Source organism: Hippoglossus hippoglossus, chromosome 2, assembly GCF_009819705.1.
Source record: "Hippoglossus hippoglossus isolate fHipHip1 chromosome 2, fHipHip1.pri, whole genome shotgun sequence".
Lineage (NCBI taxonomy): Eukaryota > Metazoa > Chordata > Actinopteri > Pleuronectiformes > Pleuronectidae > Hippoglossus > Hippoglossus hippoglossus.
Genome location: NC_047152.1, coordinates 5,592,646 through 5,606,479, shown reverse-complemented (window position 1 = coordinate 5,606,479; position 13,834 = coordinate 5,592,646). Strand labels below are relative to the sequence as shown.

The following is a 13,834-nucleotide window of genomic DNA, read 5'->3' as shown; positions in this document are numbered from 1 at the left end:
TTCGGATAAAGCTCAATTAACACAAGGTATTTCAGAACCATCTCTTATATTAAACACATTTCCTCCTCGGCATCATTTAAACTGTGTCATGAAAGAAACAGATATTAAAGCTTGGGTGCTACAGCTTTACAAAGACTGCTGACATAAATACACACACACACACACACACACACACACACACACACACACACACAGTACCTAAACACACAAGTAAGCTCAGACCAATAATTCTCGTGCAGTGGTATGAAACTCGCCGGACCACACACAGCATTGTTGCTAGGTTACACCGGGCTTCCTTGCAGAAATATTACATGTGGGTGGGCAGGGTGTGCAGGCGTCTGCTTCTGACCGCGTGTACGTCTGTGTGAAGCGGAGGCACGAGAGGGCTGCTGCCTGTGTCTGCCTGTGTCTTTCTCTCAAGAAGTGCACGTCCTCGTCCCAAGCCGCAGGTGGTGGAGTGGGAATGGAAAGAGCCGGCAATGAGGGGAGCATGTGCGAGTGTGGGTTGTGGGAGGTGAATGGGTGTGACCCTGGACACGAACCTGAGGTCGTCTGACGCGGCCGCAGCGGTATTTAAAAGCAGATTCTACAGAGGGAAGAGCCGTACCTCTGAGCAGAGAGGACTTAAATAGCGTTGTGCATTTAATGGAGACTATTTTCAGTGTTGGACCATGTAACAGCGTTGACCCTGGTTTGACGACAGCGTGGGGACACTTGTCGCTGGTTGTCCATCTACTCACTTCCCTCATCTGTCAAATAAATGCCTGACGACACAATGGCGCTCTACGGCTACACAACAAGTACTTGTTAGTACATCAGGATCAATTCTTTTTTCGTTTTTCATCATCTTATCAGCTAATATGTTACTTTTCTATTTTTGTTTTATTTGTCTGCATTCTTCTATTAGGTCTCCCAGTAAGATGTCCAGTAAAGTGAGCCCATGTGACAATACCGTGGGAAACCAGTTTGAGACCCACGTCCGAACACACGTGACAGATCTGGTGCAGAATCCAAGGAGACTGTTGGGCCTTGGCGGAGCGATGCCCTCTACTTTCTAGTTGGACTTTTACTTTTTGTCAGAGTTAACAAGCCAAAGAAGCCTCCTCATTTATCATGTTAATGCTTAAGACGATCTAATATACATTAGGAGCGACGGGGGGGGGGGGGGGAGAGAATGGACAAGTGACAGTGGAGGAGACACGGCGACGGAGGGAGAAAGTGAGGAGAAGGAGAAAACAGGCTGGTAATGAAGTACCCACCACTAGTGGATGAGAGCTAAAGTGGTCTAACAGATCTGTCAGCCTGCTAGACTGTGGCTAATTATCCCTCCTCCTCTTTTGTCTGCATCCTCGCCTCTGTCACTTCTTCTCTCTCTTGAATTTACTCAGCCAATCTAATACGTTTTTCTATCTCTATCTCTCCTCCACTTTGGCATCGTCGTTCCCTGCACTCTTTCTCCTGCTTTTCTCTCTCTCTCTCTCTCTCTCTCCCTCCCTTCTGTCACTTCTTTCCGTTCCCATCTGTCTCCGTGTCCATGTCCAAACCGCTCTCCCTCCTCCCCCTGCATCCTCTCTTCCTCTGGATTAGATTGGGTGTCTGGGGCTTAGTTTTTTTTAAATTTTGATTTGCAAGTCAATAGTAATTTCTCTCAAGAGTTAAAGATGAGGGAAGTTTTCATGCGGCCGGAATTATTTCATGTGGGAACTGATAAATTTGCATTAGAGTCAGATCTAGATTTTCTTCTCTCTCTCTGAAAAGAAGAAAATTCACTAAATTCACTATAGGTATTCATACCATCTAAATACAAGTGTACGTCAGCACCGTGACGGTGGCTGAGCTAGAGGTTCAGCAAAAGGACACACAGGGCGATAATGTGCGTTTTCCGAGGGCCCCTCTAGTCTAGTTTGAAATGTGCAGCATCAACACAACAAAAATATGCAACTCTCCTGGTCCTCCTTAAGATCGGTGTGGATGTTCATACATATTAATCGTCAATGAACACCTCAAATGGTCTTGAGTGATTTCAGTCAGGTTAATTCTGCATTCAAATCTATATCTGACTTAAAATTCAAACAGTAAGAGAGGGCAGAGGGATGTGTTGTGCTGCACCTGGAACCTTTATATATGTATGTGAGTACATACCTGTGTGTGTGTGTGTGTGTGTGTGTGTGTGTGTGTGCACATGTGAGAATGTTACTACGGTGAGGGCATGCATTCATGTTTTATGCATTTTCCAACTTGGCAGACCATGAATGCTGATCAAGGCGTGGCGTTTGACCTTGTGTGTACACATCGTCATGCACAACTTTTGTGTATCCACGCACGAGCAAAGATGTGAATTCTATACACACATTTACAGACACACAGAGGTATGACTCCTTGAGAGGTAAAATTAAGAGAGACTCAGCGGTTTGGTCCTCGGAAGTTAATCAAAGCCTCTTCCACCAGGCTCATCCCTTCCCTGACTCACCTGTTAGCTTGTGTGCGATGCTGGTTCTGCAGAGCAGGCGACGGTCGGGGCTTGTTGACCTTGGCGTAGAGCCCGTCCAGCTCCTCGGCCGAGGCCAGGGACGGGTTGGGCCCGGCTATTGTTGCCGCGGGGGAGGGCGTGCGACTGATGAACGGCTGAGGCGAGGGCACCTGGCGGAAGTTGCTGATGCGGGCGTAGTTGGGGTCAGTCTCATCGTCTTCCACGTCGGGGAAGAAGGCCGAGTCAGGGGTGAGGTGGCCGGAGTAACGCGGGTCGTAGCTGTCAGACAAGAGAGGAGGAGGCAGATAAACACAAAGCATGGAACAAATACATTATTGATGATTTACAACTGATCTATCCTGCTTTTTACGACCGTTTCTTAAGCACTTTCCTCTTTTTGTTATTCATCTTTGAGTGATTCATACCCATCTTTGGTGTCAGGAATCCTGGCCAGCTCCTCCTCACTCAGAGCCTCCAGTTTACTCTTGGACGCTTTCGCTGCATCTTTGCTCTTGTCTTCTTTCTTCTTGCCAAACCTGGACGACACAAGACAAGAGACATTCTGTGATCAGGGAAAGTGGAGGTGTAGTTTAGTTTGTGCGAGCTTATCCCTGCAACTTCCAGTTCACTTAACGATCTTGAAACCTCAGGTATGTACTACCCCAGTCTACCGAATGCACTTTTATTTTGGAGGGAAGGATTATGGGCTTCAATGGGATCCTTTTGGAGGCTTTTATGATGAAAAAGTGAACCTCTCTCGAGCAACAGAGCTCACACGGTTTGATGAAAGAGGCTCTAACTCGAACAAACACACCACACACACTCCACCTTGCGTCAGCTTTTCAAGTGTTGACACACACACACATGCATACATACGCAGGCTCGCCCACTGTCAGGCAGACTCACTCCAACTCCTGTGCGATCATTAGCGACTGTGCCTGGAAAACGACTGCTTAATGATAGATATGGGTATTATGTCACAGCAGGGGGGGACAGTGTGAGGGTGTAGTTGTCGCGCAGCACACGGAGCGTGGATATTTTAACATTGGGTCCAATGGAATCGTTACACCGCAGCGCGTTGTGCTCGGCTTATCAACTTTGCCATTACGACCATCATCATCATTATCGCTCTGGAGCTCGGATTCTCTCATTTTGCGGGGAAAAATAAACTCGTCACCTCCGCTCGAGTCCTAATGAAGATCTGCGTCGCACTTTCAAGAAATTAACCAAAGCTTTTCCTCTAAATATTTCATATTCCTCACATAATCTTTCCCGCCGTGCCCGCCACTCTCTCTCCCTCTCTCTCTCTCTCTCTCTCACCACCAACCTACTTCTCTTTCCCTCCGAGCTCCTGCTGAGCCAATCTAATGTCTGTGTTTATCTCATTAACAGCGAGGCACTTCTCATTACTGCTACAGGCAGATACGTGGCCTGAATGGTAACCCGCTGGCCTGGCCGGGAGCGGCGCGGGGCTTCAGAGCTGAAGTGAAACGCCGGGAAGGGACGGCACACGGGCGCCGCCGCCATCCTGCAAACCAATTAGTCTTGTTTTTAGTAAACCTGCTCCATTCATTTACTCCCCCGAGGGTTATTGTCGCCAACGGCAGGTCAAACGCTCACATTGTTTGTGTGAAGCAGGTGATCAAATGCTCTTCTTCTGCTGCGCTTAACACTCAAATTGCTGGTGCACTTTATTTCTGCATTAACTTCTAACACGTTTAGCTCTGGCAAACCTGAACCAGAGGAGATATTTAATCACTAAGGCCATACAAACAGGTATTGGTCTTAAAACAGCTCCGCGTCTGGACATATGCGTGCCACTGTAAACAGGAAGTAGTTTGTCTACTCTGCAGTTGGTTGTTTGGTTGCAGAAAATGCTAAAAGGGAGAAACAATGGTGGAAAGTGAGAGGAGGGATTTATTTTCTTGGACTGAAAACAAGGTGGAACTGTGTAGAACTGGTAAATCCTTTCTAAACATCTCTGTTTCTGTCCGTCCAGACACAACAAAGCTGAAGCTGTAAACTAAAACAGGGCCAGCGGCATAGAGAGAGCAGTGCATAGAGTAGTGTGAAGTAGTGGTGACAGCAGGCGGAAATGGAGCCTACAGGTCCTTTTCCAGTGGTAATCAACATCTTTATCAAATCAACAACACCCCCTAGCATCTGGCTTTTGTATGCAATGGTATATGCAATAAATTGATTAACGACTTGGGTCAAACGACTCTGCAGTAGACTCGGGTGTTGACTGGCTCCGTCTCCGATCGCAGCGGTGAAAACATGGGTGAATGTGCGAATTTGGCAAGACGGTACAGTGGTAGAGCGCCTCAGTTATCAGTAAATTCATGATGTTGAACATGAAGAAAGGTAAACTCCTCTAATGGCACTGGGAAAGGAAACGAGTGCCCTTTTTAGCAGGCTAATCCGCATTTTAAAGAAAACGTTTGGTGTTAAAGAGGTAAAATTGTTAGATTTGACCTGGTCGACCTTCATGCCTGTTTTCACACACTAAGTACGACTGATCGTAACATTAGTAGAAAATATCCCTCCAAAGTAAAACTGGCAGCAATAACAGCGTCCCCCCCTTTAGGTTGGGACCAGTTTTTAAATCCTCCTGCAACACCCTCATTTTATTTTGATTCACTGGTGCAAAGCTGTAATGTTTTCCCACCTCACTTCCTGGAGATCACTTGCCACAGAAACCGTGTGGGCGCTGCCTCAGCATCTTTTCTCTTTCCTGCAGATGCTTTTATTTATTTTTTTTCTAACTTGGAAATATTTTGATTTTCTAAGCACTCCCACATTATGCTGGAGCCAAATGCAGACTGGCAATTATCTCGGTGGAAACCATATAGAATTCAGTATTGTTGGAAAAAGGAATATCAGCATCAATAGACATATAATTATATTACACATAAATATATGATTATCCAAAAATCCCATGTTTATCTGGCTGAGCTGCCGGGTAGATTCACCCCCCGCCTCCACACACACACACACACACACACAGAGCTCTTTAATCAACATTCTGAGGGGGCAGAGGTCCACAGTTGGACCCATCATTATATCTGCATTAATTAGGAAAGTCGCTTTTTCTCACCGCATTGTCTGAAAGGAGATTGAAGGAAAAGTAAAGAGGGGGAGAGCGGACTGGGAGTGGGACTCCCAATTAGAGACATGTACCTGCCATGAGGGAGGTGATTATCCCCCTTCTCTGCCATTATCTTATCCCTTCTTCATCGCAAAAAAAAAATCCCTTCTGTTCCCACAACTCTTTAACAGTCTCATTGCTTTTTTTTCTTCTTTGTCTTTCTGCCTATTTTTTATTACCTTTCCCCGCTCTTTGTTTCCTTTATTAATTCTTCCTCCTCTTAGGACTCTTTCTGTTCCCTCACTCTTCTTAGAAATTTTGACAGTTCATTTCCTGTCGAGTGCGAGACTGCTGCTGGATATGAAATAAATGACAGATCTGCGCTCGACGAGCACGAGTAGAGGTAAATAAATGTGCAAAAACAGCTCTATAAACACGACACACACAGTGATCCAGAATCCAATATATTGCTCTCACACTCACACACACACACACACACACACACACACACACACACCGGAGCAGACAGCAATATACATCAACACACACTCAGGTGACTCTGCAGGGAACTGCAAACAGCCGCATGGAATAGGACATCTCATTAACTTAGCATTATCTACCTACACAACCACCCCATCAATCTCTCATTAGGGGGAGAAGTCGGGGGGTCCGGGTGAGTCAGCCGGCTCTGGTGTCCCACTTAATACACTCCTCGCTGTCACAAGAGCTACTTGGAACCATTATTAGTGCGTCGCTGTCATCATTAGCCCGGGGCCGCCGCTGCGTCACCTTGGGCGTCACCTCGGCGGGCTCGGGATCCTGGGAGGAGGCGACGACGGGGCTGAGAGTGTATTTGTCCCTATATGAATACTATCATGAAATATCTCAACATCTATTTTCTGAGAAGGCTGTGACCTCTCCACCTGTTCTCCATCCTTTGGCCCTTTGCTCAAACCTCCTGCGAAAGGTTCGGCCGCAAGAGACAAAGACTGTCGTGTTTCACAAAATCAACACCTTGATTTGGACAAATCCACTCACACCTCTGCAAGGTAGGCAGACAGGAAAGAAAACGGAACAGTAATTACTCCAGCTCCTGTCATTCTCATTACGGTAGCAGAGGAGGAGAGGGTGTGAAGTGCGTGCGCAGAGTTAGCCGTGCTCTAATGAGGCTCTATGTGTAACGTGGTGATCACAGCTCGCCAACGGGGGGATGTCCCCAAGCCGACCTGCGCAATTAGCCCTCTGAGGGGGAGGGAGAGGGCCGGAGGGAGCAAAGGAGCGCACCCTGTTCGACAAACTTAACTGTAACGCCTCACTGTCTCAACAAAGCGTGTCAGACGCATCTCCTCTATGCAGACGAGCCAACGTCATCTCCAGCTTCCTGCCATGAATCTTTCAAGGAATCAGCTCTTATGCTTCTGCTGCTTTGTTTCCTGCAGTTGAGAAAACAACTCTGACAGTGTGCACCGTGAGTGGAGTGTGTATAGTCTTAATAAGCTCTCCTGTCTGCTGCGGCGGGGAGTCGGTGGGTGGCTAGTTATCACCGGGCATAACAAGGGATGTGAGAACTCTGTCTGGCTCGCTGGGTGTGTGTGTGTGTGTGTGTGTGTGTGTGTGTGTGTATGTGTGTGTGTGTGTGTGTGTGTGTGTGGTTGTGTGTGAGGGGGAAGTCAAATTTCAAGATAAGGACACGGATGTAATTGACGTGTGCGAGTTGCATGTGTGTGAGCTCACACGTGTGCGGTCCTGATGAAGCTTGTGAACACCTTGCCGTACAGTGCTTGAGGTGAGGAGCAGACACACACACAGACACACAAACTGAAGCTCTACACAAACTGAAACACACATGAAGGGCTCCACTCTGCAAAGCAGCTAGTTTAGCATCCTGTCTACCTTGAAGACAGAGGAAAGAAGAAATGCAGCAAGTACGATAGAGACTAAATTAGACAGGAGAGGAAAGCAAGTTAAAAAAATAACAATAATCCATATTTGTAGGTCTCTTATAATGAAAATACAAGTATATGAATTCAATTTTGTAAAGTAAAATACAATAAAGAGTCAACTTAAGTAAGAATGAGTGAAAGAAAGTGAGAGCATCTGTCAAACCGTGAACATAGACGATATTTATGATGAGTCAGCGAGCCTTTCTTCATTCCAGAGCCTCGAGGGCCCCGACTGCAAAGACCCTGCCCCCTCCAGCCAAGGATCTAAAGCTACATAACGGCTCATGTGGTATAAAAGTGTGGAAATACAGACGTGCAGGCTGTGAGGAGCCTTCAAAGTATTCAGTAGGATTTTTAAAATCATAGTAGTTATGCTGCAGCAGACGCAGCGGCGAGAGGTTTGTCACTATTGTGTCAATATGGTGCTTCTCCAAACATTCAGGGGTCGGACAGGGGGGTATCGTCCCTGCTCTTCTGCCTAATTCATTTATTTTCCTTCCTTCATTGATAAAAAGCATCACAAGAAGCCTGGTGTGAGTTTGGTAAATGAAAAGAACTTACAAAGCTTCTTTATCAAGATAAACATGTCTCTAAAATTTGAAAATGAGTCTAAATTTTGATTGATCCTGAAAACTTTAGAGTTCCACAGAGACGAAGGCAGCAAATAGCTCAGCACAAGTCAGAGAAAACTGTCCAAATCTCCTATTTGCAGAACAAACAGCAGAGTAAGACAAAAAGGTAAAAAGAGAGCGAGAGAAAGGCAGAATAAGAATGAGTAAGTGAGGAGGAAAAATGAATTAAATGAGCGAGAGAGGGAAAAGTGAGAGCGGGCTAAATAGCCTCTATGCCTTGGAGACTAAACAGGAGACACTAAGAATAAGAAACAGCCCTGAGAAGTAACAGAAGAAGAAAGGGAAAGTGAGAGAAAGGAAGAGAGATGGATGGGTGAGCCAAAGCTCCTGTGAAAGTGCAGCTCGGCTGGGGAGGAATAAGGAGCTTAGGAATATATAGAAGCATTGCTGCTGCATTCAGAGGCACGGGGAGAACAGTTAATCAGCCAAGCAGAAATGTTATCGCAGTAATTAGATTGCTCTGTATGTATCTGTGGCGGAGCGCGCACATCTCGGCGGAGTCTGCAGTAAAAATGGGAGAGGAAGGAAGGAAGGGAGCAAGACTGAGAGGGAAAGGGGAGACGCGGAGAGAGAGAGAGGGGGGGAGGGAGATTAACACTGGAGAGGGTGGTGATGTAACACCGAGCCTTCTTCTCCTGTTCTGGCAACGCGGCGCTGCTCCGCGGTGAGACTAGTCGGAAAATATGTCAGGCCCGGAATAGACAGAATAACATCCACGGGAGAAAATAGACAAACAAGAGCTCTTTAAAATTGGTGTGGTTTCCTGGTGGAAATTAGGGATCATGCTACAAGTGGACTGACACCCGGCGACAAGGTCACGCCGGGCCACGGAGACCCGCTTGGCAACGGCGTTAACCAATCCTGGCCCGGATCAGCTTCCATTAATGTGCGAGGGGAAAACTGCAGATGAGATCCACCCAATGCTAATCATAGTTAAAACGGCCTCACTTAGAGCGTATTAATAATGCAAGGGAGGAGGATGCAAGTTGATGATTCATCCGCTGCTTCTTATTTTGATGTGTGTTTGTTGAATTTCACAGGCTGCGACTGTCTAATGGTCAAAACCACTTTCACGTCCTCTTCTATAGGACTTTAATATAACACCTGGAGGAGAGAAGATGGAGGGAGACAGATTGGTATGAATGCACAGCAGGTAGTCCTCGGGGGGGAGACAAAGGAAGATATGGAAGTCTTAATCAACGCCTGACCGGTCCCTCGAGTGCGGATACTTCAGATGGAGTGAGCCAGGGAAGGGAGGAAAGGGAGGAGGAGGAAAGGAGGTGGTGAGACAGGAGGGAATAGGGAAAGGAAGGGACAATGAAGAGAGGAGGGAGAGGAAGAGAGGAAGGGGAGGATGATGTTGGGATCGAGCAGTTGAGGTGAGAAAGGACACGAAAACAAAGACGAAGATGAAGCGAGGGGGGGAAAAGGAGGGAGTCCGCTGGGCTTCCCTTTAATTGTTTGCATCTTTGATATGTGGCATATTTTAGCAATTCCACACAAAAATCTGTCACCTCTGGCAATTTGTCCTGTCTTTCCTCCCTGACTTCCCACTTCTGTCAGGGAGCCCATTAATATTTAATGAGCCTGCCGGTCTACACACCTCAAACCCTGCCATTATAGGAGGTGGTGTATGTGTGTGTGTGTCTCTTTGTGTATCGACAGGTCACACAAATTGCATGAAATCTAATTTTATCACTTAATCACTCTGGTATTTAGCAGCACAGAAAGAGTTTTGGTTTCATGTGCCATAATCTCTGTAATCTAGGCGCGGATTCCTGAAGTTCCTCAATTCACCCTAATTTGCATAATGCACGCCTGGCGAATAGTCGGGCACGCCCCCTAGCAAAGCGAGGTAAAGTGAGAGGCCGACATTTCCTACATGCATTGGAAGCGGTTGACCAATCAGAGCAGATCATCGGGAGGGGGGGGCCTCGAAGAGACAGGAGCTAAAACTCAGTGTTCCAGACAGATGCTGAAAAGAGGAGCAGCAGCAATGGACAGTGGGAGGAAAGTGACGGAGCAGACGAAGGAAACCAGAGGGGTAACCTCTCCATCTTTCCAACATGATTCAGTTCCCTGATAAATCTCAGCTGCAAAACACACAGGCGTAATATTCTCCCTCGGTGTTGTGCATACGAATGTGAGAAGACTGAATGTGCATACATGAATTTTAATCCGTGCTGCATAGTTCAGGATCCTGTCAGCGTTTCCCCAGCTGGGGGCTGCAGGGACAAGGGCCAGGTCACCGTGGCTCCAGATGAGAGCCATTGGCAGAGCGGGAAAGGTTACACTGGTGGTTCCCTCAGCCCCTCCACACATCCTCGGACAAGAAACACTTAACCTTCTCCGTCTGGAAAGCAGAGGTCACGCCGTGTGTGTGTGTGTATTACTGGGAGATATGTGAGGGGGACACAAGCAGCTCTCGCATGTGTGTGTCATTAGCAAGACCTTAAATGACAGAGGAAGTCCATCCATCACTCGTGGCATGAAGATGACTGGATGGGACATAACCACTATTGGAGGTGTAATCGCTTCCTGGCGCCCTGCCCTCTGAGTGCGTGTGTGTGTGTGTGTGTGTGTGTGTGTGTGTGTGTGTGTGTGTGTGTGTGTGTGTGTGTGTGTGTGTGTGTGTGTGTGCCCGCGCGAGGACGTAAGATCAAATGCTAATTGGTCGTGACTGTTTCCTGTGGCGACATGAATACCTTTAATTGGCCGGTGAGTGATGGGCAGTCGGCGGCCGAAATGCCGCTGAGCCGTCTGGCTGATACGAATGTGTCTGCGCCTCGAAACCGTCCGTCCCTCCGGGTCAATTCAAATGTCATAACTCGATCGGAGCTGATGGATCGAGGAGCTGATCGAGGAAAATGGAAGTCTCCGCTCCCGGCCTCATTTGATAATTACCTTCTGGGTTAATAATTCACTACGCAAATGCTCGGGTATCCTGTTCCTCAGCGGGATGAGTCACAGACGTTACCAGTGGAAGTTTGATTAATAAATGACTTTAAATCTCTGCCACTTTAAAAATGTGACAGCTTCTTATAAAACCGAGGATGTAAATCAGAAGGGAACATTCATCAAAAACTAAAAATAAATATACTTAGAATAATATGGCCGGGTAAAGCTAGACGGCTTATAAATAAACAGGAACTTTGTCGCCCCCAAAACTCTCTGGCAAACTGTGAACGCAGGAGGTAAACAAGCTGTTTAGAGGCCCATGAATAAAGTAATTAATTCTTCAACTGCTCTGGTGGAGCGTCTTCACGGCGAAGCTGCGGAGGAGTGAGTCGGCACGCCTGCCTCACCCCCTCCCTCCCCGCTGAAAAGAAAAATGGAGGTGTAAATAAGAGAAAGCGGCTGGAGAGGAGGAAGGGAGGCAGGTGTAGCCAAAGCATGAAAGACAAGAAACATAAAAGCGTGAGAGAAGAGAAGAGTGACTTTGATAAAAGGGGGAAGGCGTGAGCCATGTGGAGGGAGGGAGGGAGGGAGGGAGGGAGGATCGAGGAAGGGAAGGGCGGAGGATTGTTGCGACTGCCCCTTTATCAGCTGATATATATGCATGAGGATTTCCTCATCATCTCCACTGTCAATTCCCCATCCCTCTGATATTTGACTGACAGCTCGCATCAACGCCAATACACCCGCACATCATATTCAGGGAGAAGCTGCCCATCGCGCTGAATGGAGGGTAGAGACGGAGGGAGAAAAGTTAATTTGTTTTTTCCGGCAGCTGCCGACGGTGATAGCGTTCCTCGTCTGTTTGCCTCCATGGCAAAGTTGTAAATTAGAATTGCGCCTCAATAGCGAGGAGAGGAGGCTGCTCCTGCTTTGCAAAAAGCTCATTCTCGACGACGGGTTGAAATACTTGGCAGCTTTTCACATTTTGGGCAGCGGGGAGCAAATTGTGCACAAATATGAATTGAGAAAAGAAAGAGCTGTAATTTCGAGACTACTCTGCTGTTGACAGTGTTACAATGTCACGGTGTATTTTGGGGGTTGAGGGGACAAATGCATTAAGGACTGTAATGACAGATTGAGAACCATACTAGGGACTGACTTAAACTACAATTACCAGCCTGTATGCCTCTGCAAACCAGTTTCAGTCGACACTTATTTCCAAGACTCTTGGTATTAGGTCAATGTGACCTTTGACCTCTGAAATTTTATCAGTTTATCCTTGAGTCCAGGTGAAAACTAGTCAAAATTGGAAGAAAATCCCCAAAACCCAGACTTGAGATATCATGCACAGGTGCTGCTCCGGCCACTGGCTGTCACCGACAAGACAAACAACCTATGAACACTGTGCATTTAATTACGTTCACACACATGCACGTGCAAATCGTCACATCCAGCTTCCTTGAAGTGCAGGTTAAACAAGCAACAAAGCATAAGAGAGGCTTTTGCATGATTGTCTTCACTGCGAACATGCATTCAAGGCAGGCCTGATTAGTACGCCACGGCGGCGTGTTCCATAGGTGTCAAGTGTTGAAGGTGATGTGTGGTTTTGCATGCATTATTTACGCAGAGATAAAGAGATGAATAGAGATGAAGGGAGAGAGAGATAGTGCTTATCCACCAGAGAAAGGTGTGTCCTGTGTGTGCAAAATGTACGCACGTCCCTATGCATATTTTACAAAAGAGAATACTAACACTGATAAATACTCTCTTGAAGACGTTGCTCCGTATCGGTGCTGCTAACAGCCCTTAAATGCCACGATGAGATGGCGGATCAAAGAAATCCACCTGCAGTGCATTAACCAACGCTGGGATTAGGTAATGCACCTACAATTTAGCCCCATCACAGCTTAGAGTCACGGCTAAGACGCCCACACAAACATGTCAGAGGGATTTTGGTATGCCTAGCAACACGGCTGACAAGGGCCTGTTCCAATAGTCTGTCCTCCCTGCTTTCCATTCCTTTCCTTTCCTTTCCTTGTGTAATTGCTGGTCTTGCGCCGCATGTTTAGGGCACAAAAAAGCGATTAATGCCGCAGCCTAAACATTCATTATCAAGTGTTTCCTGGGAAATTCAGTGACGCACGGAACAGTTTGACTTCACGAAGTTTGTTTGGAGTAAACACGACAAGACTTGGAGAGTTACTGGCAGAGAAAAGGGGCACAGACGACAGAGACTCCACAAAGACAAAAAATCCGAGGAGCAACCTGTCTTGAGCTTGTTTAATTGGCAGGGGGTCTCTGGGACCGCGCAGAGCTCCTATTAGCACACTTAATTGTAGAAAATCATGAACTTGTGTGAATTCAAGCGGGACGTGAGAGCTCATTTTGTCTAATGCAGTCTGGTTTAAATTAACAGTTCATTCGAGGACAGACCGGGATGCACTCAGAGAAGAGAAATATTCACCGAAAGAGAGAAGTGCACGATACAGAGAAGGAAGACAGTAGAACAAACATTTTAGAACAGAAAGAGGAGAGGGGGGGATTACTAAGAAATGAAGGGAGAATGGGCTCACGGAGGCGAATAAGGAGGCGGAGGGCACAATAACAGCAGTAATCCGTCAGAAATCATCTTGCGGTGGGCCCCTCCGCTCTGACAACACGGCTTTGGTTCTGTAGAGTACAGCCCACCAGTCACTACCTTTCAACCCGGCACATCCTGCTGCTCTGCAACAGGATAAGAGCGGAACGGATGGCGCTAATTGGCTTGCTTCCCTGTCGGATTTCTCCAGCGCCGCAAAACAGA

General features: G+C 47.1%; 1 protein-coding gene across 2 annotated transcripts in view; it reads right to left on the bottom strand.

The window, feature by feature from the left end:
- The window catches only part of pard3ba (par-3 family cell polarity regulator beta a), a 133,825-nt gene that overhangs the window by 35,782 nt on the left and 84,209 nt on the right, over window positions 1-13,834 (bottom strand). For both annotated transcript variants that reach the window (XM_034611081.1, XM_034611090.1), the window contains exons 20-21: window positions 2,896-3,006; window positions 2,471-2,749 (exon numbers count right to left, since the gene is read on the bottom strand). In XM_034611081.1, coding sequence (XP_034466972.1) covers window positions 2,471-2,749; window positions 2,896-3,006 — 390 coding nt within the window. The remainder of the gene's footprint in view (window positions 1-2,470; window positions 2,750-2,895; window positions 3,007-13,834) is intronic.